Below are 26,342 nucleotides of genomic sequence, written 5' to 3' on the forward strand. Positions count from 1 at the left end.
TATTCAGCTTCAGTACTTCAATTAATCATTGTAGGACGAGTGTTTGCTCCTTTCGTGCAAACACTTTTTATTCGCTTATGTAGTTACCTTTTCCAAAAAGCCTGTAAACTACTAGTGTTAATTTAACATTGACATTTTTTACATTTTATTTTTACATGCCTAGCACCAGTTAGCCTTTTTTTTTATTTTACAACAAATAAATAATATTGGCATCTTTTAAATCTAGCCTTTCTCATTACTGGTCATATTAATATACCATTCAAACAGATCCAAAGTTGCAAGAACAACACATATTTTTGTGACCATGAATAGCATACTTCGATTATAGATCTTGGCTTAATCATTGGTCATATAATTAAGACAAAAGGGGTGATAATATCATAGCTATATTCCGTATCTTCATGGTGCTTTCTTGCAAATGAAACAAAATGGAGATGCTGTGGATTAGTTGCTAAGGAGCATTTTGCACAACATATAATTGAGGGGTAAATTATTAATAAATAATTTGATTTATAATAACTTATACCTTATTGGGGTATTTAAAAATTAAGCACTATTTACTCATACATTTCATGGTAGACTGTATTATCAGAATAACAGAGTTGGAAGGGACCTTGGACGTCTTAAAATTCAACCCACTGCTCAAACAGGAGACCCTATACCAGCGATGCCGAACCTTTTTTGGCTCACGTGCCATAAGTGGGGGGAGTGCAGGTGGTTCATGCACAGGCGTGACTCACCCATAATGCAATGCGTGACCCCCCCCCGTGCGCATGCACGCATGACAGGTGCCCCCCCCCATTTTTTGCATGCTTTTTTCGCCCTCCCCATGCTCCAGGGGCTTTATAGGAGCCTGGGAGGGTGAAAACAGCCTCCCCTACCCCCCTGGAGGCCCCCCAGAGGCTTCAGGGACCTTTATGAGGCTTCCCTGAAGCCTCTGAAGGGCAAAAAATGCCCCTACGAGAAAACCAGAAGTCACTTCTGGTTTGCTCATAGGGTTGGTTTCAGCCCTCCAGAGGCTTCAGGGAAGCTCCTGAAGCCTCTGGAGGGCCTCCAGGATGGGAGGCTCTTTTTGTCCTCCCCAGGCTCCTATAAAACCTCTGGAGCCTGGGGCGGGTGAAAAATGTCTTTAAAAAAGGCTGAACTCAGCTGGCCAGTGTGTGCATGTGCGCTGGCCAGCTGACAGGGCAACACCTCGCGTGCCTGACATAGTTCCGTGTGCCATAGGTTCGCCACCCCGGCCGTATACCATTTCAGACAAATGGCTGTCCAATATGTTAAAACCTACAGTGATCAAGTATCCACAATTTCTGAAGGCAAGCTGTTCCACAGAGTAATTGTTCTGCCAGAAAAAGTCTCCTTATTCCTGTGTGGGTTCTCTCCATGATTAGTTTCCATCCATTGCTTTTTGTCCTACCCTCAGATGCTTTGAAGAATAGCTTGATTCTCTCTTCTTTGTGGCAGCCCTTCAACTATTGGAACACTGCTACCATGTCTCCCCTAGTCCTTCTTTTCATTAAACTAGACATACCTAGTTCTTGCAACCATTCTTCATATGTTTTAGCCTCTAGTCCCCTAATCATCTTGTTACTCTTCTCTGCAGTCTTTCTAGAATCTCAACATCTTTTTTATATTATGGCAACCAAAACTGGCTGCAATATTCCAAGTATGGTCTTATAAGGCATTTTAAAGTGCTATTAACATCAGAAAGGATAGTTCTTTTTTTTCTTTTCTTAGTGAAATATTTGTATCTTTCTGCCACCCCGCCACCCTTTTGGGTACCAGGGACTGGTTCCATGGAGGGAGGTTTTTCCTTGGACTAGAGGGGGTGTAATTTCATGTACTGCCTGCACTCCTTTCCTTGTATGCACGGTCCAGTTTCTGGCATGCAGTGGATCAATGCCGGGCCACAGACCGGGGATTGGGGTCCCCTGAACTAGTATATAGTGCATAAATAAGGAATTGAAGCAAACAATTAAACCCATGTTTATGAAACTTCATATCTTATATCTTCAGTGATACACCATGGTATGTATAGTGAACTTTTGATTTCATAGACATAACATGCATTATTTTATATATTATAATTATAAATATAATTACAAAAGCGGTTATAAGCTGCTCAGAATTGTCTAGAACCATTACATGGGCAGCAAACAAATTTGGCAAATAAAATCAAAATGCATTATTGAAAAATAGCTTCTGGTAAACTGATTCCTCCCAGTCATTATATGTTACATAATTGTACTGGGAATGTGACTTTTTTAGTTATACTTTTAGTTATACTTTAGTTATACTTTCCAGCGTTTTGCTAATATGGCCTATTTAAAAAGCAACTTCATTAGGGTTGTTTTATGATTGTTCTGGGGAAAAGGGCAGCATACAAATACAATAAACTGAACTACATCTACTTTCGTGGTTGTGTGATAAATGGTTCTTAACAAATAAAAACAGGAATAAGTCTATTCGTTCCTCTTCTTTTTCCTGCTGTATTTTTTCCCCTGATCTCTCTGGTGTTTGTCAGTAGAGGGTTAACTATCTGACATATGTTTCTAAATCTATAAACAGCTTTTTTTCTTAAATGCTTTGTAGTATATGGTCTCACTTGCTTCAGTACTTTTTCTTTTTACTTGAAAATTGGTTTTCTCACAAAATACATATGCTTGACAAAAATGGTCAAATGCACAGATGTTTGACAATTGAAAGTAATAAATGGGAAAAAAGGAAGAGAAAAAAATATGCATAAATAAAAAAGTTGAAATTTGTAGAGTTAGCTATTAGCTTTGCAAACAAGTGTTAAAACCTGATTTTAATAAATCTGTACAACTTCCATACCAATTCTGCATAGGCAAATGGAGCAGGCTAAGCTGGCTTTGGAATGTTCTTGGCAAAACTAGTTGTCCTCCCGGCCAGGGAATGTTTAGCTACCATCTAAAACCAAAATAATGGTTAGTAGTGACTGCTGGTGCTCAACTTAATTTCCACATTCTTTTCATGCAAGTACATATGTACATATGTAGTAATTTAAAGTAACTGAATGCCTATTTTTGGTGCATGAGGTGCTGTACTTTAAAGCACTTTTCTTTCAATGGAAATCTTCTATATTATCATGGTAATTGTTTCATGCTAATTTCACACCAGAGAGAAATGGTTACCATGTTGGAAGTATTCCCCTCCCTGATAGTGGAAAGTCTTTCCCTATATTTTAATCAAAGTTGTACTGTTTATCCATTTCATTCTTTATTTCCCATTATTAGCAAATACCAGCAGACATCTTTCAGTCGAATTGCTACTTATCCTCTTTTATAATTTAAAAGAAATGAGATGCCAGATATTGAATCAGGGATCTTCTACATGTTGACCATGTGCTGTTCCTTTCAGATTTTGTAGAAAAAAGGCAAGGTGCAATAACAATTGTGATATGATTTTTCAACCTTATATTTTCCTTCTGGGTCTGCCATGATTGTAATCTTCAGCCAGGCATAAGCAGAATTAATAAGCAGCTAGAGAAGAAAATTTGATGCATTACCCATACCCATATACCCCATAACCATGTCTGTGTATTTACATCCAGGTTGGTTCCTATTAACTTCATAGATATGTTGATATTGTTTTCTTGGCCAAAATATAGAAATGGATTTCCTCTGCCTTATTTCAAGTATTTTCATCTTTACTTGCTTTCCTATCCATGTATTAACTAAGCCTGAGCCTGCTTAGCTTCAAAATCCAGGCTCAGTCAGTTATGTGCTGCCACCTTCTGAAATGCCACATTGCGGGCATGACAAGGTTCCAGCCCCCCCTCCCCATTTTGATTTTAAAACATAAGTTTAGCTAATGCCTACATTGGATGCATTAAGAAAATGTCATCCCCATCTCATAACAATCTTTGTAATTCTCTCAATTATATCCATTTTTGTCTGTAAAAGATGCTTTGAATGATCTATGCTCGTACATGAGTCATGTCGATATTTTGCATAGAGAGTGAAAGACAATAATTTTTAACTGAATTTATTTTGTAGACTTCCTTGAATTTATTACTATATTGTAAATGCAAGAAATGCATTAAAAGAACAAGACTTGATACTATTGATTCTACGGCTTTCCTTTCCCTTCCTTGAATCCTATGCTAAACCAGTAATGAATGGCTATTAAAACTGATGATAACTTGATTGTCTTTCATGTGGATCTGTCCATTACATATATCCTCATTCAAGTATAGCCTTAGATCTAGTCATAGGAAATGTAAAGAACAGTGCGTTTTGTTGTAAAATACACCTGAATTGCAACAAGTTATCCCTTGGAAGATATACTCTTCCCAGTATAAGAAATAATAAGGGAATTCTCTGAATATTCATCTAAATGAATGTTATAAAAAAGAGAAGAATTTCAAATAAAACTTCTATTTAAAAAAAACTGATGGAAAGGAACAAAACAGCTTAGTAGAAATATATAAAGTAAAAGAAGTTAAAACGTATATAAATCTTAAGACAATATTCGTCAGGTTCACTGCTAGGTAAAGGAAAATGATAGAACAAGTTTTCTTTCTGACAATTGGATTTAGACCATGGAGGGTCGTTTCTTCTGAACTCCGTATAGGATTATGCAACATGTAGAGTTAACACATGATACTAAAATTCAAGTTTGGTTTGCATTTTGTTTTCAAAATGTTTGCTATCTTTTTTGATAACTTTGTAACTTCTGTGTTCCAAGATTATTTATTTGATTTCATCTCATTCATTATCCAGCAAAATATTGTTAACCTAGAAATGTATATTTTCCCTAAAACCAAGTCATGGTAACATTCTGTCCTTGAATTCCCTGGGACACGTATGTCATTCTGTGTCACTTTGTGTGTATTTGATAGTGTGAGGGGCTACAGGAGGGAATCGACAACTCCACATGGGAATTAATGTCATTCACACATCCTGTGGAAATGACTTTTGAAATGCATATAATCTCAAACATGCAAATGAGAAGCTTGCTTCACCCTGTTTAATATGAATGATAGCTTCTGAATAGCTATTATTACATGCCACATTTCAGCAATTATGTTGTTCCCAGTTTGTCGGTCTATCGTGCCAAAAAAGCAAAAGCAAAAGCAAAATCCACACACAGTAAAGAAAAAGGTAGTTTAAAAAAAACCCCACCCTCTTCTTCTGTCCCTTTTGCTTTCAAACTTGCTGACTAGTTGTCTGATCAGTTCCAAGTCTGGACTTTGTGCTTCATTTGATCTAGAAAGTAGCAGTCTTGAAGGAAGAATGAGTACAGTTTTCTTTATAGAGGAAGAAAGTGAAAAATCCCAGTGTGTCAGTTTGTTTGCTTTTCATTACCATTAGTTTGATTCTAGTTTTCTGAATGTAATTACAATAGCAGAAATTACTCATTGATTATCACTCAAAATTGGTGATAATCAATTTAAAGCAATTGGCATTTCCTCCTCAGAAGATATTACCTTGCTGAGTAATGAAATGTTTGCAACAAAACAACCAAGCTCAGAGAGCACTGAGGACCCTACAATTCAGCCCTGAGCTATAAATTTTCAATCTCCTCCTTAAATTTCAATTTCCTAGATTACTGAAATACTTTGGATACATATTTGCTTTTATTTTGTAGATGAACAATTCATTTTAGTAGTGGCAGAGGAAATACTGATCATGATTAGAATACACCTTCAAGTTTCAACCTCAGAACATAAACAGCAGCCCAGCTATAACTATTGGAGCTCTCTTCTCTTCCAGCCTTCATATATTAAAGGCATACTGGTACCAGCTGCTGGGACTATCCAGAGACAATTCTTATGACAGATAAGTGTTTCTGGCAATTTACTCAGCAAGTAACCATTTTAGATTCTTGTTCATCTCATGATATTGACTGCGGTTTGAGCTGAGGGCAAAGCTCCACACAGATTACTTTCAAAATTATTAGTCTGAATATTCGGGACAAATAAAAGTAAAATTTCCAAAATCTGTGCTGTGTTTTGCATTTGAGGTATTTTTGCTTTGCTGAGAGAAGAGTGGGAGTAATGTTAAATTGTTATTGTCTAACCATCTAGGAAAACTTTATCTTTATCTTTCCTAAAATCATGCATTCAAACTGAGAAGTGTATTGTCCCATCCCAAGCAGTGGAAAATAGCAAGACCTTATTCATGTTGCAATAATGAAGATTGTTGTCTGTGTACAGAGCTAAGTGAGACAAGGAATTGATGATTGGGAATTGATGTTATTCTCATTTTGCATGGGGTGCTTCTTGCATCATGAGGGCAAGCAAGTTTGCTTTTTGTTTCCCTTCATTGTAATCCCTAATGTAGTTGAGAGGAAGGACTGAAAGATAGATGTAGGAATGCCTCCATTCCTCCCACTCCTTCCTTGTTTTTAACAATTGCAATGGACATTATCATTTTACAGTTTAAAAGTGTTTAATTGGAAAATACATAAAACCTTATTGACATTATTTAATGTTGAAAATTAAAATTGGAAGGTATTCTGAACCTTCCTATAAAGGGTGGGAGTAGAATTACTCTCTGTTACTATATCGGATAATTCAACTATGACTGTCTTTCCTAATAATGAACTCACATGATGTCAGTGGTTTTGAAGAAGTGAGTAATCTTTCCCACTGTTGGCCTCTTTATGCTGTTTATGTAGTTTTGCAATTTTTGAATAGAAAGGTTTTGAGAGCTAGTGTGGTATAATGGTCAAATGCTGGACTGGGACTGGAAGGATCCAGACTCAAGTTTGCTTTCAGCCATGGAAACTCTCTAGTGAGTTTGGACTTGTCACAATTCTCTCAGCACTGCCCACTGAATATAATGGATACTTGAGGACAGAGGAATTGGAACAGAGAATGCTGAGTAAGCAGCTTTGAGCTCATTGAGATAAAGTGGGATACATACTTAACAAATAAATGAATATCTTTATGTCCTGTGTCTGGAAGATTCATGTATCTATGCTCATGATTGTGTGTGTGTGTGTGTGTGTGTGTTTTCCTCTCTTGATTCTTTGTCTTCACAAACATTTTGTGATCTAGAAATTGTAAACCCTCAGCTTTCCTAACTATTCTGCTCTTCAATTGTGTTGGCATGCAGTTCTTATCTCCACTAGCACAGTGACAGTTGCATATAACTATTGGAACAGTTTCTCACAGCTTTTAACCTAACATTTTTAATATAACAAGCATTGCTTCTCTCTAATGGTCTTTGGTCGCATTGACCGATGATCTCTGGAGAGCCAGGGATGGAGGCCATGCCTCCATCTTGGTTCTCCTTGACCTCTCGGCGGCTTTCGATACCATCGACCATGGTATCCTTCTGCGACGACTGCGGGAGGTGGGGGTGGGAGGCACTGTCTTGCAGTGGTTCTCCTCCTACCTCTCGGACAGGTCGCAGTCGGTGTTGGTTGGGAGACAGAGATCGACCACGAGGCCCCTAACATATGGGGTGCCGCAGGGGTCGGTCCTGTCCCCCATACTATTTAATATCTACATGAAACCGCTGGGCGAGATCATTCGGAGGCACGGGATAAGATACCATCAATATGCGGACGATATGCAGCTGTATCTGTCCGCCCCGTGCCAACTCAATGAAGCGGTGGACGTGATGAACCAGGGTCTTGAGGCCGTTAGGGACTGGATGAGGGCTAACAAACTTGTACTCAGCCCGGAAATGACCGAGTGGCTGTTGTGTTTCCCTCCCAATAATTTGGCTAGTGTTCCATCGCTCAGGCTGGGGGGTCAAATTTTACACCCCTCAGACAGGGTTCGCAACTTGGGAGTCCTTCTGGACCCACAGCTGACCTTTGATTACCACCTGTCGGCTGTGACCAGGGGGGCATTTGCCCAGGTTCGCCTGGTGCGCCAGTTGCGACCCTACCTGAACCGGGAGGCTCTCACAACAGTCACTCGCGCCCTCGTGACCTCTAGGCTGGAATACTGCAACGTGCTCTACATGGGGCTGCCCTTGAAGAGCATCCGGCGGCTTCAGCTAGTCCAGAATGCGGCCGCGCGAGTGATTGTGGGTGCACCTCGGTTCGCCCGCATAACACCTATCCTCCGCGAGCTGCGCTGGCTACCTGTTGATCTCCGTGTGCGCTTCAAGGTGCTTCTTACCACCTACAAAGCCCTTCATGGTAGTGGATCTGGGTACTTGAGAGACCGCCTCCTGCCAATTACCTCCTCGAGACCCATTAGATCTCATAGATTAGGCCTCCTCCGAGTGCCATCTGCCAGCCAGTGCCGGCTGGCCACTACGCAGAGGAGAGCCTTTTCAGTAGCAGCTCCGACCCTTTGGAACGATCTCCCCGTGGAGATTCGTACCCTCACCACCCTCCAGACCTTCTGCACAGCCCTCAAGATCTGGCTTTCCCGTCAGGCCTGGGGGTAAAGATTATAATTCGCCCCCACCCGAATGCTGAATGAATGTTGCTTATTTTTTAATTACATGTTATGTTATATGTCATTGTATGTATCCCCTCCCATATAAGTTGTTAGCCGCCCTGAGTCCCCTCAGGGAAAAGGGCGGCCTATAAATAAACTTATTCTAATTCTAATTCTAATGAAAACTCTAATGAATAGCTGTAGGAACATTTTTTATGATAGATTATGTTTCAGCTTTATTCATTTACTTTCACTGTCTATGCCCAGCATGTTTCCTGAAAAGTGTCAGTAATATAAGAGAGTAAGTTTGTTTCTAGAGGTTTTTTTACAATAGTTTCCTAACTACCAGATAGTGTCTATGAAGACATTATGTGTGCTTTCAGATATGTGTGTGTGTGTGTTCTTTCAAATCAGTGTTTTGCTTCTGGAGACTGTCTCTGCAGTTTTCTTGGCAATGCTTTTGCCGTTTGCTGTTGACTTATTTGTAGGGCTATGAGTTAGACAGACTGGCCCAAGAGCATCTAGCTGGTTAAGGTAGAACTAGAACTTACAGCTTTCCAGCTTCTAGCCTCATGGCGTCCACCCACTACACTAATTTTGTTCTGCCTATTTTGAATAATGTCTATAAATGGGATTTTTTAGGATATTTGTTAGACAAATTTTAGATTATTTTTTTCAGAGTATAAGATGCACCCTTTTTCCTCAAAAAAGAGGCTGAAAATCTGGGAGCATCTTATACATCAAATACAGCATTTTTGCCTCCCGAAGCCCCGCCCCCTTCACAAAAAATGGCCGTGCATACCCTTACGGAGGCTTTCAGAGAGCGCCTGGGGACGGCAGAAATGAGCAAAACGGTGCGTCTTATACTCCGAAACATACGGTACCCACAGATGCCTTCAAATAATTATTTCCTCACTGGTTTACATCCAGAAGTGTTCCTGTACAAAGAATTAAGACAAATATTCCCAGGATAATGTTACAGGATCCAATCTGGGTCAGTCACTGGGACTAGAGGTTTAGTCTTCCAAGCTTTTAGACTCATGCTGGAGCTCATCATCAGGGAACTTCCCTTTCACCAGAAAGCATACTTTGGGATATTCTATGAGTAGTATTTAGGTGGTGCCTGGTTATGTGTGACTTTTTAGTTGTTGATTGGATTGTTGATGGCTGGTTATTAAGGTCTTTGCTCTTGTTTCCTTGTGCTGCCAAGGTTGTTAAGTACCTGATAACTAGTGGTAAATTAACACTCCTGTTGACTGACAAGGGGCATATTTCCCAGGCTTCAACCATTTTCCTGGCTATTTTTGTACCCACTTAGCCAACAATTTTAGTAGCTGTGAAATTGAATGTATATCCTTGTTCATTGCAATGTTCCTGTACAATATGCACATATCAAACAGTAGTTGTGCATTAGTGCCTGTTCTGGTTAAGAATGCTTGAACACAATACAAATGAACAACATTGTGTCTCTGTATTAATTTGCATTGAGAAGTTGGGTTTTACTCTGTAAATTTTCATGAAGTGGTGGTTCTCATTGAACTATACTACTGCTATATAAAGTACCCAGTTTATCTCTTTGTTTTAAGTATTCAAGAGCAGATTAGTACCCAATGTATATAATTTAGTATGCTGAATACTAAAGTGGAGATATTGGTCTGTGTACTTGACTGCAATATTTTATGATCCCCTTGTAAAATTGTAATAAATGTTATATTGTCTATTTTCCCTTTGGTATGGAATGAAAATTCTGTTAAAGATTTGTGCAGCATTTGCACTTAATATTGTATTTTCTTATATACCATATGTTTTGGAGTATAAGATGCGCTTCCTCCCCTAAAAGAGGGTGAAAATTTGGATGCATCTTATACACTGAATGTAGCCTCACCCACCCAATTGTTTGTTGTACAATTTGCTGTATCTCTGTCAAAGAACTTTATACAAGAAGTCTCTTGACATCAGAATGGGACAACTTGCCACGGCCAACTCCCCACAGCCAACTCTCTGCAGTCAACTTACTGTGAGATGACTTGCCACAGCCAACTCATCATAGAACAACTCCCCGTGGAACAATTCCACAATTTAATTAATTTTTTTAAAATAATTTTTAAAGTATTTTAATTTTTGTCACTCACATTTCATTTTGTCAAACCTTTTGTATCCTTTCTTTAACAATCCCATTCCGTTATTTCTTTGATATCACTGTAACTCTCATCCCGTGGAGATTTGTCCTGCGGTGAGTTAGCCATTGTGAATTGGCTGTGACGGGTTAGATACAGTGAATTGGCCATGATGAATTGGTCATATAGCGAGTTGGCCATGGTTAGTTGGCTATGGCAAGTTGTCCTAGACCCTCTTGACATCACTCTTCCATCTGTAACAATCCTGAATTTCCCTTTCTCATAGGAATACTATTAAGAAAGGGAAAAATAGCTAACTCATGTGTTTGATTGGTAATGGTTTTATTAGCAAATGGTTCAAAAATGTATTTTAAACTCAAAAATAGTCTGTGTATAAATCTTATTCTCTGAAATACAACTGCAAATCTCCTTCGCAAAGAAGACAAAGGAACATCACTTATTAGAATGCTATCCTCAAGCATAATTTAGAACCTGCAGCTTGTAACTTTGCTCAGATATCTTGTTATTTCTTTCTTTATAAAGGTGCTGCTAGCAAGTCATGATGGTTGAATCAGCCTCAGAGACCATACGTTCTACTCCCTCCGGTCAAAATGGTGTCAGCAGCCTAAACAATCCAAATGATGGAGGAGGAGGAGGTGGCGGTGGTGGTGGAGGAGGATGTGGAAGAGAGGGAGGAGCCAGTGGAGAAACCAATGGAGAAATGAGCCCAGTAGAACTCCTCCATTTTCAGCAGCAGCAGGTATGGTGGACTTGATTCTTTCATTTACTTCCTTATTTCCATTACTCATTTCTCTTCAGTTAAGTAGGCCTTAACTTTAGGAATATTGCAGATAATGGAAATAGAAAAGTTATAAATTAGGTGAATAACCTGAAGATGCTAGGTCCCACATTATATTTATTTTCTTGCAATCATAAACACATTACTCCTAAGTCCTGGATGAGAAGAATTATTTTGTGACAAAATCAAAACATTCGAAATGGCCACAAACACTCTAGAAATATGCCCATACTTCTCTCATTTTTGATTTATAAAAGCAGTTGTTAGTTTAGTTATATGTTTCTCCATGCTTAGTTAAAACTATTGTTCAACTGTTAACTGTTGTGCTGCTTCAGTTTTATTTTATAAATAGCATTTGAACAATGGCTTCAAACAAATTTTGCAAAAAAAAGTGTATAAACCCTAAAGTTCCTTTCATTTCAGCTACTATAGTAAAAAAATGTAATAAGCATTCAGTAGTACATATTTGAATAATTATTTTATATATGCAGATAGGAGCAAACAATCTGAAATGATGTTTCATGTTTCAAAAGGCAGTGATAATAAACACATTAGTAATAGCCTATCCTAACAGATCTAATGTAATATAACACATCAAGAAAACATGCATATAAAAATATTGTACATCTAAACCCTGTTCACTGTCATAATCTGATATTTGTGTTCCCTTCACCATTCAACTGTTATATTTCTTCACTTACTTTTAGATATAGCTCTATAAATGCAGAGGCATTTATAAAGTTCATGAACATCTAATTGCCTTATTTTGAACATTTATTAACTATAGAGTTGATGGTACCTCACTTGTCTATCCTTAAACTGCTTTTTAGAATGAAATACCTGGATTGGCAAAGTTGTCATTTTATTTTAATTTTATATATTACACACACACACACACACACACACACACACACACACACACACGTATATATACACATACATAACATACATGACATAAATCTTGACCATCCATCTCCCTCCAATTCCCCCAATTTCTTATTTGCTCAATTTATCATTTGTATAAAAATGAAAGTGAAGGCTGTCCCAAAAGAAGATTGCCAAATAAGTGAAGATTCCACCAATAGAAAATGCTACCTGTCATCTCAACCATTCAGAGCAATACAGTAAGCAACCTCTGTTTGCAGTGAAAATGTTGTAATGCAACAGTTGTGTCATTTGGTGTAGTTGCAGCCAGACAAAGTCAAAGCAAAATCCTTCAAAAGAATTTAAAAATTATTTGAATAACTTGCAGTTAGAAAACTTCTGTTCATTAGCAGTCACTAGTGGCATCACAAACAATATACATATTAAAACATACTCATGTGCGTTCCTAGGATATCATGGTATAATAAAAAAAGTGTCATTTCCAATGGCTAATTTTAACAGTGTGGGATGTTTTTAAGCACAGGGGGTGGTATTGTTAAAGGTCTGTTATCCTGCAGCTATATCAAGTACATAACGATGGACCAAGTATCATTTGCATTCATTGTTTCTTATTGGAATTCTTAAGAAGGACAGCTTGCTGGTTGTCAGTACATCTATCCACCCATTTACCCTCTTCTCTCCAAACCAAAGGATAGCACTTGACACTGAATGCCTGCTAGTGTAGTTCTGCATTACACAACTGTATGTGGTTATATTGCTGTGTATCAGTTGTTTTGTATGTCGACTCTTCTGTTAATTTTGCTTTGCCTGCACATTTGAAAATGACAGTCCCAGTGATTCTAGAATTGTTTGTGAAGTAGTATGTACTTGCCACATTCAGTATGAGTAAGGTTCCCAAGCAAAGTTCTACCTACCAAGCTCAACTTCATCTTATCTATAATAAGAATATAATAAATCAGGAAAATAGTTGTCAAAATTTTCAACTATATAGATAATTTATAGGTTAGTGAGATAATTCTTGTCTACATTTAGAAATGACCTTAAACATATCATCCAGTTGATTCTTCTATTAGCTGACTCTTCAGTTGGCTTGAAAACTGTAGTTAAAGAATACTCATCATGGTTTCTCAATAAATTGGACTGAGGTTGCAGAGTTCAATTCTTGCGACTGATTCACTTTAGCATTCTTATTAATAAATTGGACAAGGGGGGAGAAGGATTGCTTATCAAATTTGCACTTAATACAAAACTGGATAAGTAGTTTAAAACAGGGGTCCCAACAACCAGGATGCAGCCCACTACTTGGCCATGTAGAACTTGGCTGTGGAACTGGCAGGTGTGCATGTATGCACATGCATGGGTGCCTCCCCACTCTTGCGAGCAGTGGTGAGTGTGTGTGTGTGCATTCCATGTGTGGAGAACTATTCCCCCCCCCCCCTCCACACACAGTCTGCAAAGATGAAAAGATTGGGGAACTCTGGTTTAAAAGGCAATTGCCTTAAAATGATCTTGTTTTTTCAATGTATTGAACCCCCTGTTGCCCAAGAGAAATAGAAAGCTTTTCATATAAAAAATAACACCATCCACAGTTATAGGGTGTAAAAGAACTGATTTGTTAGTAATGTACAGTATACGAAATGTATGTTGGAATTCCTTATTCTCTCACTCAGTATATAGCCTGCTTTTATTTGAATGAGCAGAGTGGCATTGCTGCAAAAACACGGTTCACCGACAAATGCACACTCGACAAAAGCGTGCCGACAAAACCGTGGTGAGAAAACTGCGAGGTCAAAATTGCACCCACAGAAGCGCGCCGACAAATGCGCGCCGATGAAAGCGCGCCGTCAAAAAACAACAAAAACATAATAACCCTAAACCTAAACCTAACCCTAACTCTTACCTTAACCCTAATCGCGCTTTTGTGGGTGCGGTTTTGTTGGCGCTCTTTTGTGGGAGCACTTTTGACGTCGCGGGTTTCTCACCGCGGTTTTGTCAGCGCGCTTGTTGGGCGCGCATTTGACGGGTCATGCAAAAACACACACCCCAAAACCAACTTTTTGTTGCAAGTATAGTTTCCAAATCATAGGAAATAATAGTTCCACTGTATTCTGGATTAATCAGATTCCACCTTGAGTAGTATGCCCAGTTCTGACAAAGAGTTGGGAATGTTTAGTTTTGAGAAAGGTGACACAAGGGGGCTATGATAGTATTCTTTCATATACTTGAAGGATTCTCATATACAAGAAAAATCATCTTTATTCTGTCTGTATTCAAGATATAGAATAATGGTTATTTGATTATAGGAAGCAGCTTCTGATTGAATACTAGGAAAAACTTTCCAATAACAATAATAATTTTATAGTAGAACCAAAGGTGATAAGATATATTTGCTGGAAAGGGCAATAATCAGGCAAGGATGTAATTGGGATTTTTGTTCTATGCAGGGGTTGATTGTCTCAATAGTTCCAATTCTCTGCTGCTATTTTATCAGTAATACCATTTCATCAAGGATTATTACCTGCATATGCTGTAGTACTTGTATATTAGCATCAGCTGTTTCTTTCATGGCATTCAAGACTTAGGAGGTCACTTAGCATTAGGAGAATATCTTGAACAGTGAATGATATGCCTGGAACTATGTCATAAACATAATTGTTAATACAGTTGGCCAATCAACAGCGACCTCCTCAGACTAGGGTCTAGGTCCAATCAGCAAAGTAACCCACTCTTCAATTTTCATAGAATGGGCAAATTGTCCCTTGCTAATTGAAATATCCCATCCCTGGGAGCCAGTTAAAATGGAAGACAAAGGACAAACTATTTTTCACTCAAGATAATTATAATACTAGCAATCCTACAAGCTATTTTAAAAAATATGAATTCATATATAAAAAGAGATGCATACCAAAGGTTTGTAAATGCTGTCACAAAGGGCTGGCTTCTACGCATATACTTGGATAAAAATGAATGCTTTGTTAGAGCTACAAGGCTTAGATGGTGGAAGGTAGGTACTATAAATGGTAGATAGAATTGGGCAGGGCTCCTCAACCCACTGCCGGGTTGTAGCCTGTTTGGAACTGGGCCACGCAAACAGCTGGCCAGTTCACATGTGTGCACACGTCTCAGCTTATGTGAGTGGCGGACTGGTGCACATGCATGCAACCTGATTTGCATGAGCAGTGGGCTGGTGCGCATGTGCATAGCTCAACTTACACAGGTGGTGGGCCAGTGCGTGCCTAAGCCAACAAGCCAACATTCGCACAGGCTGGTTCCCCTCTCTCCCTCACCAGGCCACCAAACCATAAAGGTTGGGCACTGCTACCTTAAGGAGGCCTCACAAATGAGGTAAAATAATGTGGCCCTTTTGCCTTTAGAAGCAAAAGGCCATGATGTTGCTTTAAAAAGCAGTGTTGAAGAAGTGCTTCACACAGATTTCTGTCAAAGCAGCTCAGCCGTTTGAAACCATTCACAGACATTGTATGTACTTTATCAAATAATCAAGTAATTCTGCATTTGCTGTATCTACAATCTCTTGCTCTTCAATTACATAAGCTTGTAATCAGGGCCGGATTTAGATGAAAAGCGGTCCTAGGCTATTCCACTTATGACGCCTCTCGCCCGACCGCTGGTGCCGGGAACGTGGGCGGGCTGCCCAACTGCTGCGGCGCTGGAACGATCTTAACCAATACATTTTTATGTTTGCTTATTAGTCATATGCGTAGAATTTCTCCTTATTTTCAGTTCAGTGTTTTAGTGTTCACTGTTTTTAGAATAGTGTAATTTTAATTTTGCTAACAATTTGAATGTAGGCCCCTCTTGATCTTGAGGCCCTAGGCTGAAGCCTAGTTAGCCTATAGGAAAATCCGGCACTGCTTGTAATAAATCAGTTTATAGTTCCATCTTGTAGTCACTGGTTGTTTAGATCAGGTTTATGGGCTATGTCATAAATCCCTACAATCCCCTATTTGAAAGACTGACTACACCATGCTTCTGTAGGTTCCATTTGCTCACAAGAAATCCAAATAATAATCTTATGGGAATAAATCATTATGCTACTTTTGATTCCTTCCATGGTGTTTGCCCTACACAAATATCTATATATCTCTATCTCTTATCTCTCTCTATCTCTCTATCCATCCATCCATCCATCCATCCATCCATCCATCCATCCATCCATCCATCCATCCATCCATCCATCCATCCATCCATCTATCTATCTATCTATCTATCTATCTATCTATCTTTCTATCTAATGGATTATACCTTTGACCCAAATTTTAGGCAGATCTTGTCAAGATATTTTTTGTGTGAATTCAAAAGTCCACAAAGGGAATTTATCTCTCACAAAATGTGCCTTTACCCATGTTCTTAAATTTGTGTGTGTACTTGTACGTGTACGTGTACGCATTTGTGTATAATTCTGTATGGCTGTATCTCTGTCTCTATTTCTATCTCTGTCCCAGGAATGACATCAGAGCTCTCTTTCCAGAAGAGTGCAGTGTTAGGAGTAGCTTGAGATACTAAACAGAACCCTCAAAATCCCAGGCCTCTGGTAGAAGACCTGAGATTGAGAAAACACATACTCCCCATAGGGGTGAGAAGGGATTTTTAAAAAATCAACAATGCAATATGCTTGGACTTCAGCCTACATTATTTTTGATATTTTCTTTTAAATAAAGAAGTGCGTACAGATGTGCTAAGTTTGTTACATATAAAAGAAAAGTATAGGAAGTACAAGGATTTTTCTGCGTGCATTTTTATCTGCCCCCCTGACATTTGGGTATTTGTTTAAAGATTTGTGGATATAGTATTTACACAGTAACTGCACAGATGTGTCTGAATACATATATACATGCTAGTTGTGAAGGTTCCTTGATGCTCTCTAAACTTGGTTGTTTTCTTGCAGATGTTTCATTATCCAAACTAGGTAACATCATCAGGGCTAGTCATTTCTAAAATAAGTTTTAGAAAACGTAATATGTTCCTCCTCATTTACTAAATACGGCAATGAGTCCAACCATATTGGAGATTGCCTCCCTAAGCCATAAATATTAGTGTTAGAGCTATAAAAAATTTCTATGATGCTTTAATAGCTAACACTGTAAATCCATTACCTTTACATTAGATTACAATGCAATGTTCAATGTAATGTACATTATATTACAACTGTTTCTTATTCAATCAAGCCTCTGTTTTCCTGATGAAAGGAAATTGTGTGCATCCTGCTTTTTGGAATCATCCTGCAGAACGATAGAGATGCACTTCCCTCTCCTGTCACAGATGTGTTTGCGCTTGTGGCCTTAGTAAAGTCTGTCTTCATAATGCCTAGAATCTCGGCAGTGTAATTCAATTAATTACTTTGTAGGCTCTATTTCACTAGGGGTCTAAGTACTGCAGTGCTCAATGAGCAGAAAGTCCTTTAGTGAGATGGGTGCTGATTGGTTGGGCCATTAAAATTCACAGAAGAAAAATGTCATGTTTACTCAGTGCCTCTCCCAATCAATGTGGAAATTGCCAGATATTTCCACAAACAAGAGCTTATAATATGATATGGTTTGACTTGATGTTGTACATGGAAAATATGTTCAGACTCACCATGTAGCACTCAAAGGGAACAAATACTATGTTTGTATATTTATTACACTCACTTGTATAGGGTTACACAAAGATCTGTGTGGCAATTATTTTGAAGAGGTGCTTATGAAACATTAAATTAGTCATTGGATTCTTGGATTCCATATGAACTAGCCAAGTGGGTGACAGTTCTCTCCAAATTTTTTTTCATTTATGAATTATGTATTTTTGCAAATATAAGCAATTGTATTAACTTTAAATGCCCGTTCTATTTATAAGATGACTTGTCTCCCTTTTCAAAGTAAGCACATAAATATGTGTGCTTCCCTCTTCTCTGCTGCATACTTAGCATCATTCACTGTATCTTATTAGGCAGATATTTATTTATTTAATTTTTATGCTGCCCATCTCACTATCCAAAGCAACGCTAGGTGGCTTACAGTGCCATAAAATCATAAATATAAAAAGTATTCAAATTAACCAATAGATTAGAAATTAAGAGCATGAACAGTACAGCAGTCACCTCTTGTCTTATCACTCCAACAATCACCTCCAGCATAATGCTCCCCCATCAAGGCCCAAGTCAAACCATCAGAGCCAAGGTTTTTAGGCTCTTCCAGATGGCCAAAATGGATGTGGCAGATCTCACCTCTGGTGGCAAGATGTTCCAGAAGGTGGGGCCATAGCAGAAAAGGCTCTTCTCCTAGACCCCACAGTCTGAAGTTCCTTGACTTGACGAATTCTTTCAAAAGCCTACCTTATGTCCAAAGGTGGGCTTTAAAAATTTCAGCAATGGGTTCTCTGTCCAATTGCTGGGTGGGCGTGGCCATGGGGTGTGTGGTTTAGTTGGACTCCTGCACTACGACTGGGGGGCGGCATTTTCACCTTCCCCAGGCTCTGGCTTCCCTAGGTTTTACTCAAGCCTATGGGAGGGTGAAAACTGCCTCCCCTGGGCTCCGGAGGCCCTCCGAAGGCCAGAAATAGGCCTCATGGGCTCAGCACTTACCTCGCATCCAAAACAGGCTGCGTGGAGGCTAGTGGGGGGGAGGGGTGTGGTGGGAGGGGAGCGGTGTGGTCGGAGGGGTGTGATGGGGTGAGGTAGAAGGAGTGGGGCAGGGTCGGTGGAATGGTATTTGGAGATTCTCCGAACTCGCCATAATGTTAGCTACAGGTTTTCCTGAACCTGGGCAAACCCGTAGCAGCCCACCCTTGCTTATGTCCTTCAGAATGTGCTCTAAAGGCGAGGAAGGTGAAAATGGTTTAAAATGCAACTCCTGTAGATACACTATTGTGGTAGGATCAGACTGAACAAGATACATTTGGACAGGATTGTTGCAATTTATGTAATGTTCCCTGCTCCTTTCTGGTATTGGATGTATTGTATTTATTGTTACTGTCACTATGGGCAATATTAACTGCAGTTTAACTTTTCCCCCCTTAGCTTGCAAAGATCATAATATCGTCTCCCATTGTATGGTGGGAAAGATGCTCAACCTTTATCTTCCGTTTGGAGAAAGGATTAAGATATGAAATAGGTGTTCTAAACAATATGGAGGTTTGATGCATTTTTAAGAGGAATAATGTGAAAATTTGGCCTGTTGAAAATTTGTATGTTTTAATAAAATTATTATGTGCTTTGTAGCATTTTGAGGGTTATAAAACTATATGTGGGGTATAAACTTTGCATGCCTCCAATATAGTGATTGAAGTGATAGAAGAAAGAAGAAATGAACATTCTTTAATGTCCTTTACTTTTATCAGAAAAGGCAAATCTAGCAAAGATAGCCTCTTAAATCTATCCTTCCATCAGGGGTTGGTTGCTGCCAATGTTATTGCCAGCTTGTAACCTACGTGCAACGTGTTTTGTATGTATGCGCTGTTCAATGTAAATGTAAATTGTTCTGCATGCATGCGCTGAACAATTTACAATGAACTGCACATGCGCAGTCACTAAAATCCAAAATGGTGGTGGCCAAGCGGCAGCGAGGGAACCAGTTCGGGGACGTGGCAGGTCTGGGTTGCTGCCGGTTCTGTGACCCAGGCCTGAATTCCACTACTGGTTTGGCCGAACCGGCAGCAACCCACCTCTGCCTTCCATTTATGTATCTTAACTGTAAAAGGGGGCTATAGGCATGTGTATGTGTGCATCCACACATGCACACTTGGAATCATTATCCCAAATAATGTTTGCCTTCACTTAAATGCATTCCCTAATGCTGTATATAATTAACCTGTGGAACTCACCAGTGCGAGACAGTACTTAAAGGCAGAGGAAGTTTTGAACACAGATGGCATCTGCAGTGACAATAGCTCAGATGAGAATCATTGGTGCCATCAATCTTCATGCTTCAGGAAACAAGCTGAACAGCAGCTGGGGTCAGTAATAAATGTCCCCATCTATAGAGTTTTGCACAATTAGGTACTTCATGAAGGATTTACACCTTCTCAAGAAGTATCCCATGTCTGCCCCTGCTTAAAAGGGTAACCTAGCCATCAGCTTGTTCCTGTCTGACAGCTTCTGTCTCTTCCTTGTGCTTTAGACCCCAATACATTTTACCTCAATGCTTTTTCCTATTGAGCCCTAATTCTCAAGAGAAGAAAGAAGAGAAAGAAAATATGGACTATAAAGAAGACTGTAAGGGAAATATTAGTTTTTCTTCAGGTATCAAGCCAATGCAAAATGCAGTGTCTAATAACCTCCATGCCATAAGATGGTCCAGGGTGCTACTAGATGAAAGAAATTTTCTTCCAAATAATTTCTCTCTGAGGACAAATAGCTAATACCATGAAATGAGGAAAGTTTAAAATGTTCTGGTGTAGGACTAAATGTAATTTAAATTGGCTTCATTTGGAGAGATACAATGTCAGTGTATCATGAGTTGTGTATATGAAGCTCATTATCACATTCACTGATGCCAGTTTATTTTAACTTGGTCTTTGCCAACCGCTGAAGTGGGAGCTTCATTTCCAGAATAAACTAGTCAGCATGGCTAATGTTGAGAATTCTGGGAGATGAATTCCTTTAAGGTAGATAAGGTGCCCAAGTTGTGACTATGTTTTCTAATACTTGATGGATATTCATGTGGAACCATAAGCTTAAATGTATCAATTTCTTGGAAGGTGGGCTGCACAAGTAATAGGTGCCCCCCCCAACAATATACCCTATGAAAATGCAAAGCAATACAAACGATGTTTCAGAAATGTTTCCTATTGCATGAAGGATGGCAGGACACAACATCTAAATGGAACTTAGCACTCACAACTGTGTGTACTATGTTGGACTGATGCTCTTGGGGTGAAAGTGTTGCTATGACTCCTCAAGAGGGCAACAAATAGTAATACCTTGTGAAGCTATATATCAATGTGATGATGAATGGTCACCCATGCTAGCATCACTCATTCGCTTCCATCTGCCTTCTAAAATTAGGGAAAAAAAAGTATTTATTTGAGCTTAATTTGCTGTTACAGCATGGTTAGCTGCAAGTGCAAGTTAAAATGCTGATGGATATGAAAATATTCTAATCCTTTCTTTCAGTTGAAGAAGATAGTCTGAGGAAAGAACAGGCATCCTAAACTCTTGAAGTATCTGGAAGAGAAACATTCACCTGATTGTTGAGCAGAGTATGCTATAACAGTCTTAGCCATTTGAAATTATAGTGGACCCACTCATACATTTGCATTCACATGACATGACATGACATGACAATTTGCATACACAACATTATTTGTTTCTGGCTTCATAGTCTATCCAACCGTCTAACCAATGGGGAGACTCCTTCCTTAGTCACATATTTAGTTGAGCAACGTGTAGACCCCACCCCCTGTACTAAAAGTACTGATATATGTTTGTACTTCAGTAACAATAAAAACCACAATCCTTGGAGTTCAAATCAGTCCTATGTCTACTCTCGTATTTTCTTTCTTTTTTTTTAGTGACAGAAAGGTGGATTTTTCCTAAACACAGGTGTGCCGGGCCACCACTCCAGTGCCTTCACCAGACTGATCACTGGATAATCCTTGATTCAAATATCCAAAATATTTTGTAGAAGCTGTCCACAATTGCATAAGCCGCCTGTACTTCCCATATATCTGATGAGTTGATTGTGGAATATTTTGATTTACAAAGAGATGCTGTGTGCAAAGTGATATATAGATTTAGTCTGCAGTATTCGACATGAGGCAATCATAACTTTATCATAAAACATGTTAGTTAAAACAATGCTTCTTGTCCCAGTGTACTAAATTGGTTTTGCAGATGAGCATTCAATTAATGCATCCTGTCATTTTGTTAGAGAAATTCTTAAATTCCTTGCAACTGATAATATATTTTCACAAAACAATTGAACATCTGGGACGAAACAATTACACAACCTGTGAGAGATGTACACTAACTATCTTCCTATAAAGAGACAAAGTGATTTCCTCAAGACAGTGTAACAGTGCTTCTGCATGGCGGTTCTAAGCCGCTTGTTTGTGCTAAAGTCAACTGGAAATTAAACCAGCTTAAAAAATTGCTGTCCAGAATTCAGACTTTTCATTAGCTTTAGCAATGATGCTGGGTAGGTGTCCTGTCCTGATGGTGGTTGCCATGGCCCCTGATTGGTGGATTCCCCTGTTTCTTTACCCCTCTCACTTGGTCTGGAAAATCAAGCACCATTCACCATGTGGATAAGTCTTTAAATATGTGGTTTCCACTGATAGATGTTTTGTTTAAGACCCCCCTCATTAACTCCCTGCACATTTGTGGCACCTTCCTTTTTGTTCACTAGTCTTTTTAAAAAAGGAAAGAAATGATCACAATTTTACTATTCTTCACTTGGGCTGGAAGGATTCAGCCCTCTGTGAGATTATGTGCTTAGAAAAGGGCATGCAGGCTGGCAGCCCAGGACAGATGCCAGGGCCTGAAGGCATTTGTTTACAATGCATAGGAGCCAAACAGAGTGGAGGCATTTGCTGCTAATAAAATGAAGGGCAGTGGGTGGATCACTCAGCACTACTTGTGAAAGCAGAAGTGGAAAAATACCACTTTTGATGCAGACAAGAAAAAGCAAGTATAGGTTGCTTCAGCAGTGGGCTGTGGTGAGGAAGAGGGCAAGCTAAGGATGGCAATATGCATTACTGCTCTTATCCTGATGTTTGAGGAAGCAGTGTGGAGGAGCCCTGAATGCTGAGGCAATGAATAAAGTTAATTGCTCTCAAGCTTTTAGATTGCTGCTTGGTCTGAATGATGATTTCTTGATCTTTTGGTAATTTGTGCTTTTTGTATCAGTACATAAATAATCTGCAGTCTGAAATAACTTGATAAAGATATTGTGAAGATGCCTATTCCAAACATGGAGTTTAAAAGAACCTTTTAGATAATATAGAAAAGAATTTTGTTGTGATTATTCCAGCTGTGGTGCAGGTATAACATGTTCTCTCCACCTCTTCCCAGGCAGACAGAGTGCCCAACTCCTGAGCTTATGGTAAACAAGATCTGGAAACGTGAGCTGGGCTGTGGAGTAATGAGGTGACAGAAAGAGAGAGAGATAAACAGAGAGAGTCAGAAGTCAGGCATCTGACAGGAGTTTAGACTGAAACAAACAGCATTGGCAAGAGAGCACACGTCACTTTTGAACAAGACAGAGTGTCTGTTTCCATGCAACGGGCAGAACTGAAGAGCTTGTTTAAACAGAGATGAAAGGAGCAAGGAGACGGGGTGACCTGTAGCTAGTGTATGGTCCTAATGTTAGAAAAAAGGAAGAGAGGTGTAAGGAAAAGAAGAAGGGAGTTGCTGAATCCTAATTCAGAGTGTTTTAAAAAAATCTGGGATGGGTAAGTAAAGACCTTGAGAATTCCATGCAGAGATCAGGAAGTTTGGGCTATTTCATTTATGAATGAATCAAGAACTCAATTTAACAAAGAGGAAAGCAGAACCAGTAGTATATGATTTAACCACCTCTGTTGCTAAATCTGCGGTCTCAAACTGATAAAGAGTAAAGCTACTTGGTATTTAGAGGAAGAATATTTGAACCCAAAATCAGAACTCTTTTTTTTTGTTTTTTTGTTAATGATGGTTACTTCCCACTTCTGGACTTCTGCTTCATAAGTCTAGTTAGTTTTCTGTATCTTCTGAAAACTTGTCATTTTATCAGACTTTTCATATTCCTACTCTTTATGGCATGTCTCTTAGCTTCTCATCTTTTTTTCTACCACCTTCCTCTATCCACCTTCACCTTTTCCAATTTAATGCAGGACAGTCTCTAAGAAAACATTAAATATTGTGTGCAGTTGTTAAAAAAGCAGAAATAGTCATTTTATGTTCTGCATTGTACTAGGAGTTTATAGTTGGGATGTGTGTTTGTGTTTATTCACTGTAGAGCAACTCATAATTGAGTACTTTTATAAGCAATAGTACATTTGTGTAATAACAGGTACAGTTGTATAACAATTTGTATAATAACAATGTTTTTATGTAGATATGTCTTGTTGCTAGAATAGATTAGGCTCTGACTATCTTTGAAAGAGATACTTTGGAACACATGGGAGCATGAATACAGTTCTTGTCTGTGACTCATTAAAGCAGTTATGTCTGTTTCCAGGATTGTGTGGTTTCAGCAAATATCTCCCCTGCTTTCCTTTTGCAGACGCTTAAAAAAGATGTTTGCTTGAATGACTCATATATAGATGCCACATTCTTACTCCTGCACATTCTGAAGCTTTACATAGTCCTTTATAGATATTATCACTTGCCCAGATAAGCTACCAAAAACATATGTAGTGGTGTTAAGGAATGTTTTAAAATGCTTTTTCCCACATTTCCTATTTAGGTACCTGTAGATCATACAGACTGAAATAGTAGTGCTGCATGAATAAGTTTTTTAAAGCAATAAAAGTGTTATATATAAAGCTTCTACAAGTAATCCTGGTACACAGTATAGCTTTTTAACAATATGCACCAGCAAACAGATCTAAATTGATCCTTCACGAATTGCTTGTGGAAGCTGACACTAAAGTACTGAATTCTCAAATCTCAGTAGAGATTTAGTTGGGCTCCTAAGCACATTGTTAAAGAAATAAGTACATGTGTTTTGCAACTGCAACCTAGATCAAGGGTTGAGCTTTTGTTGGAGAACTCTGGGCCCATTTGTGCTCCTTACATTGGCTTTAAGTGTTTTTTTTAAAATAGAAAATATGTTTTAGACTTCTTCCTTGCATTCTGAAAGACCAGAGGTCAAGAGCCCTTGATTGTAAGCAACCCAGGTCTGGAAATATAGCTCCAACAATATGCTCTGGTGTGTCTTGTTCATTTAAATTGTGTTCACTTTCAAAGTAATTGCGGAATGTCTATTTATAGCCACACTTGGTCCACAAGGGTCACTATACCTGCAATCTAAAAGCTGGTTTAGCATACTGTATGCATACAGTTCTGTTGTAATTGTGCTCAGAAATGTCTTCAGGAAATGGGGAGAACAACTCTCACCTCTTTCCAAGGATGAAAGTATTAAATGCAATTTCCAGAAAGGCTTCTACAAATCTTGTCTGAGAATGGGAAAAACAGAGGAATCACTTCCCAGCTTTCTCTAGCAAATTTGATGGTGTTAGGAGAAAAAGCTTAAGTTTCAATGGTGGGGCCCAGTTGAAAAATGTCCTGAGATTCAATAGCATGCACTTACTTTGTGGCAAAGGTCATGAGAGGTGAAAGGTCAGTCAGGGTCATGGGAGGGTTGCCTAGCATCTGGGAACTCCCACAGTGGTTGCTGTGGGAACACTGAGAGACCTCCAGTGTGCTAACATCCTGTAACGAGATTCAGAAGAGCTCCAATCTTTAGACAATAATGAGTTTTTAACTTGGGCTAAGTCCACCCCTCCAGAACCATGTCCTCAAATGCAGATCCCTTTAATCCTTAGGAAAGGGGGGTGGAGGCGGATACTGCAGAGACTGCAAAGTGAAAAACAAGGCAACATGGTGAAAAATAACCCTCTCCCTTGCTCAATACAATGAGGGTAAGAATATAACCCTGAGTAGTAGGCTTAGGACAGAATTATGGTGCTCTTGACTTCCCTAGGAGTCTTTGATAAGAACATCTGGAGAAAGATTAACTCTTCAGAAACCTATTGTTTTTCTCCTGTATTTGCTTGACAGTATGCTCAATCTGGTAACTAGAATTCTGACACAAATGTCCTCTCTGCTGGAGTGGCCAGACTAACCATGCTGTAAAGCCAATGTTTATCATCTGGCTTTGAACTAAGTTGTGTTTCAATGTGTCTGGGATATTTGTAACTGTTACTATGATTCTTTTTCTCTCAAAGCAAGGATCTTTGCCAGATGTCTGCAGGCACAAGTAAGCCTATATCTTAGGCAGTTAAGTAATGCTGTGAAGACTATTCTTTATAGTGAATTATATTTGACAATTGTTTTCTGTCTATACTCTGCTGAAAAATCCATGAAACCTCTGACAAACTGCAGAGTAACCTGTGAGAAAGAGGCTGCACCTTGTTTACATATGCTGACTTTGAAGGTGGGCTAATAATTTTCCTCTGTGCAGTATTCCCCTCTCTCCACATATTTTTTAAAAGCAGAAATCTGTCAGTGTATTTGGCCTTCTGATGGACT

At 39.0% G+C, this 26,342-nt stretch overlaps 1 protein-coding gene across 5 annotated transcripts in view; it reads left to right on the forward strand.

The window, feature by feature from the left end:
• FOXP4 (forkhead box P4) overlaps positions 1–26,342 on the forward strand; it is a 175,442-nt gene that overhangs the window by 36,156 nt on the left and 112,944 nt on the right. For 4 of the 5 annotated variants that reach the window (XM_014064164.2, XM_014064162.2, XM_014064163.2 and 1 more), the window contains exon 2: positions 11,032–11,248. In XM_014064164.2, coding sequence (XP_013919639.1) covers positions 11,048–11,248 — 201 coding nt within the window. In that variant the 5' untranslated portion in view covers positions 11,032–11,047. Of the gene's footprint in view, positions 1–11,031; positions 11,249–23,443; positions 23,561–26,342 lie in introns of those variants that run through there. The other variant, XM_087719963.1, reaches the window with a different exon arrangement.

Source organism: Thamnophis sirtalis, unplaced genomic scaffold (genome assembly GCF_051295495.1).
Source record: "Thamnophis sirtalis isolate CommonGarterSnake01/CBP01778 unplaced genomic scaffold, rThaSir2_p1.2 scaffold_7, whole genome shotgun sequence".
NCBI lineage: Eukaryota > Metazoa > Chordata > Lepidosauria > Squamata > Natricidae > Thamnophis > Thamnophis sirtalis.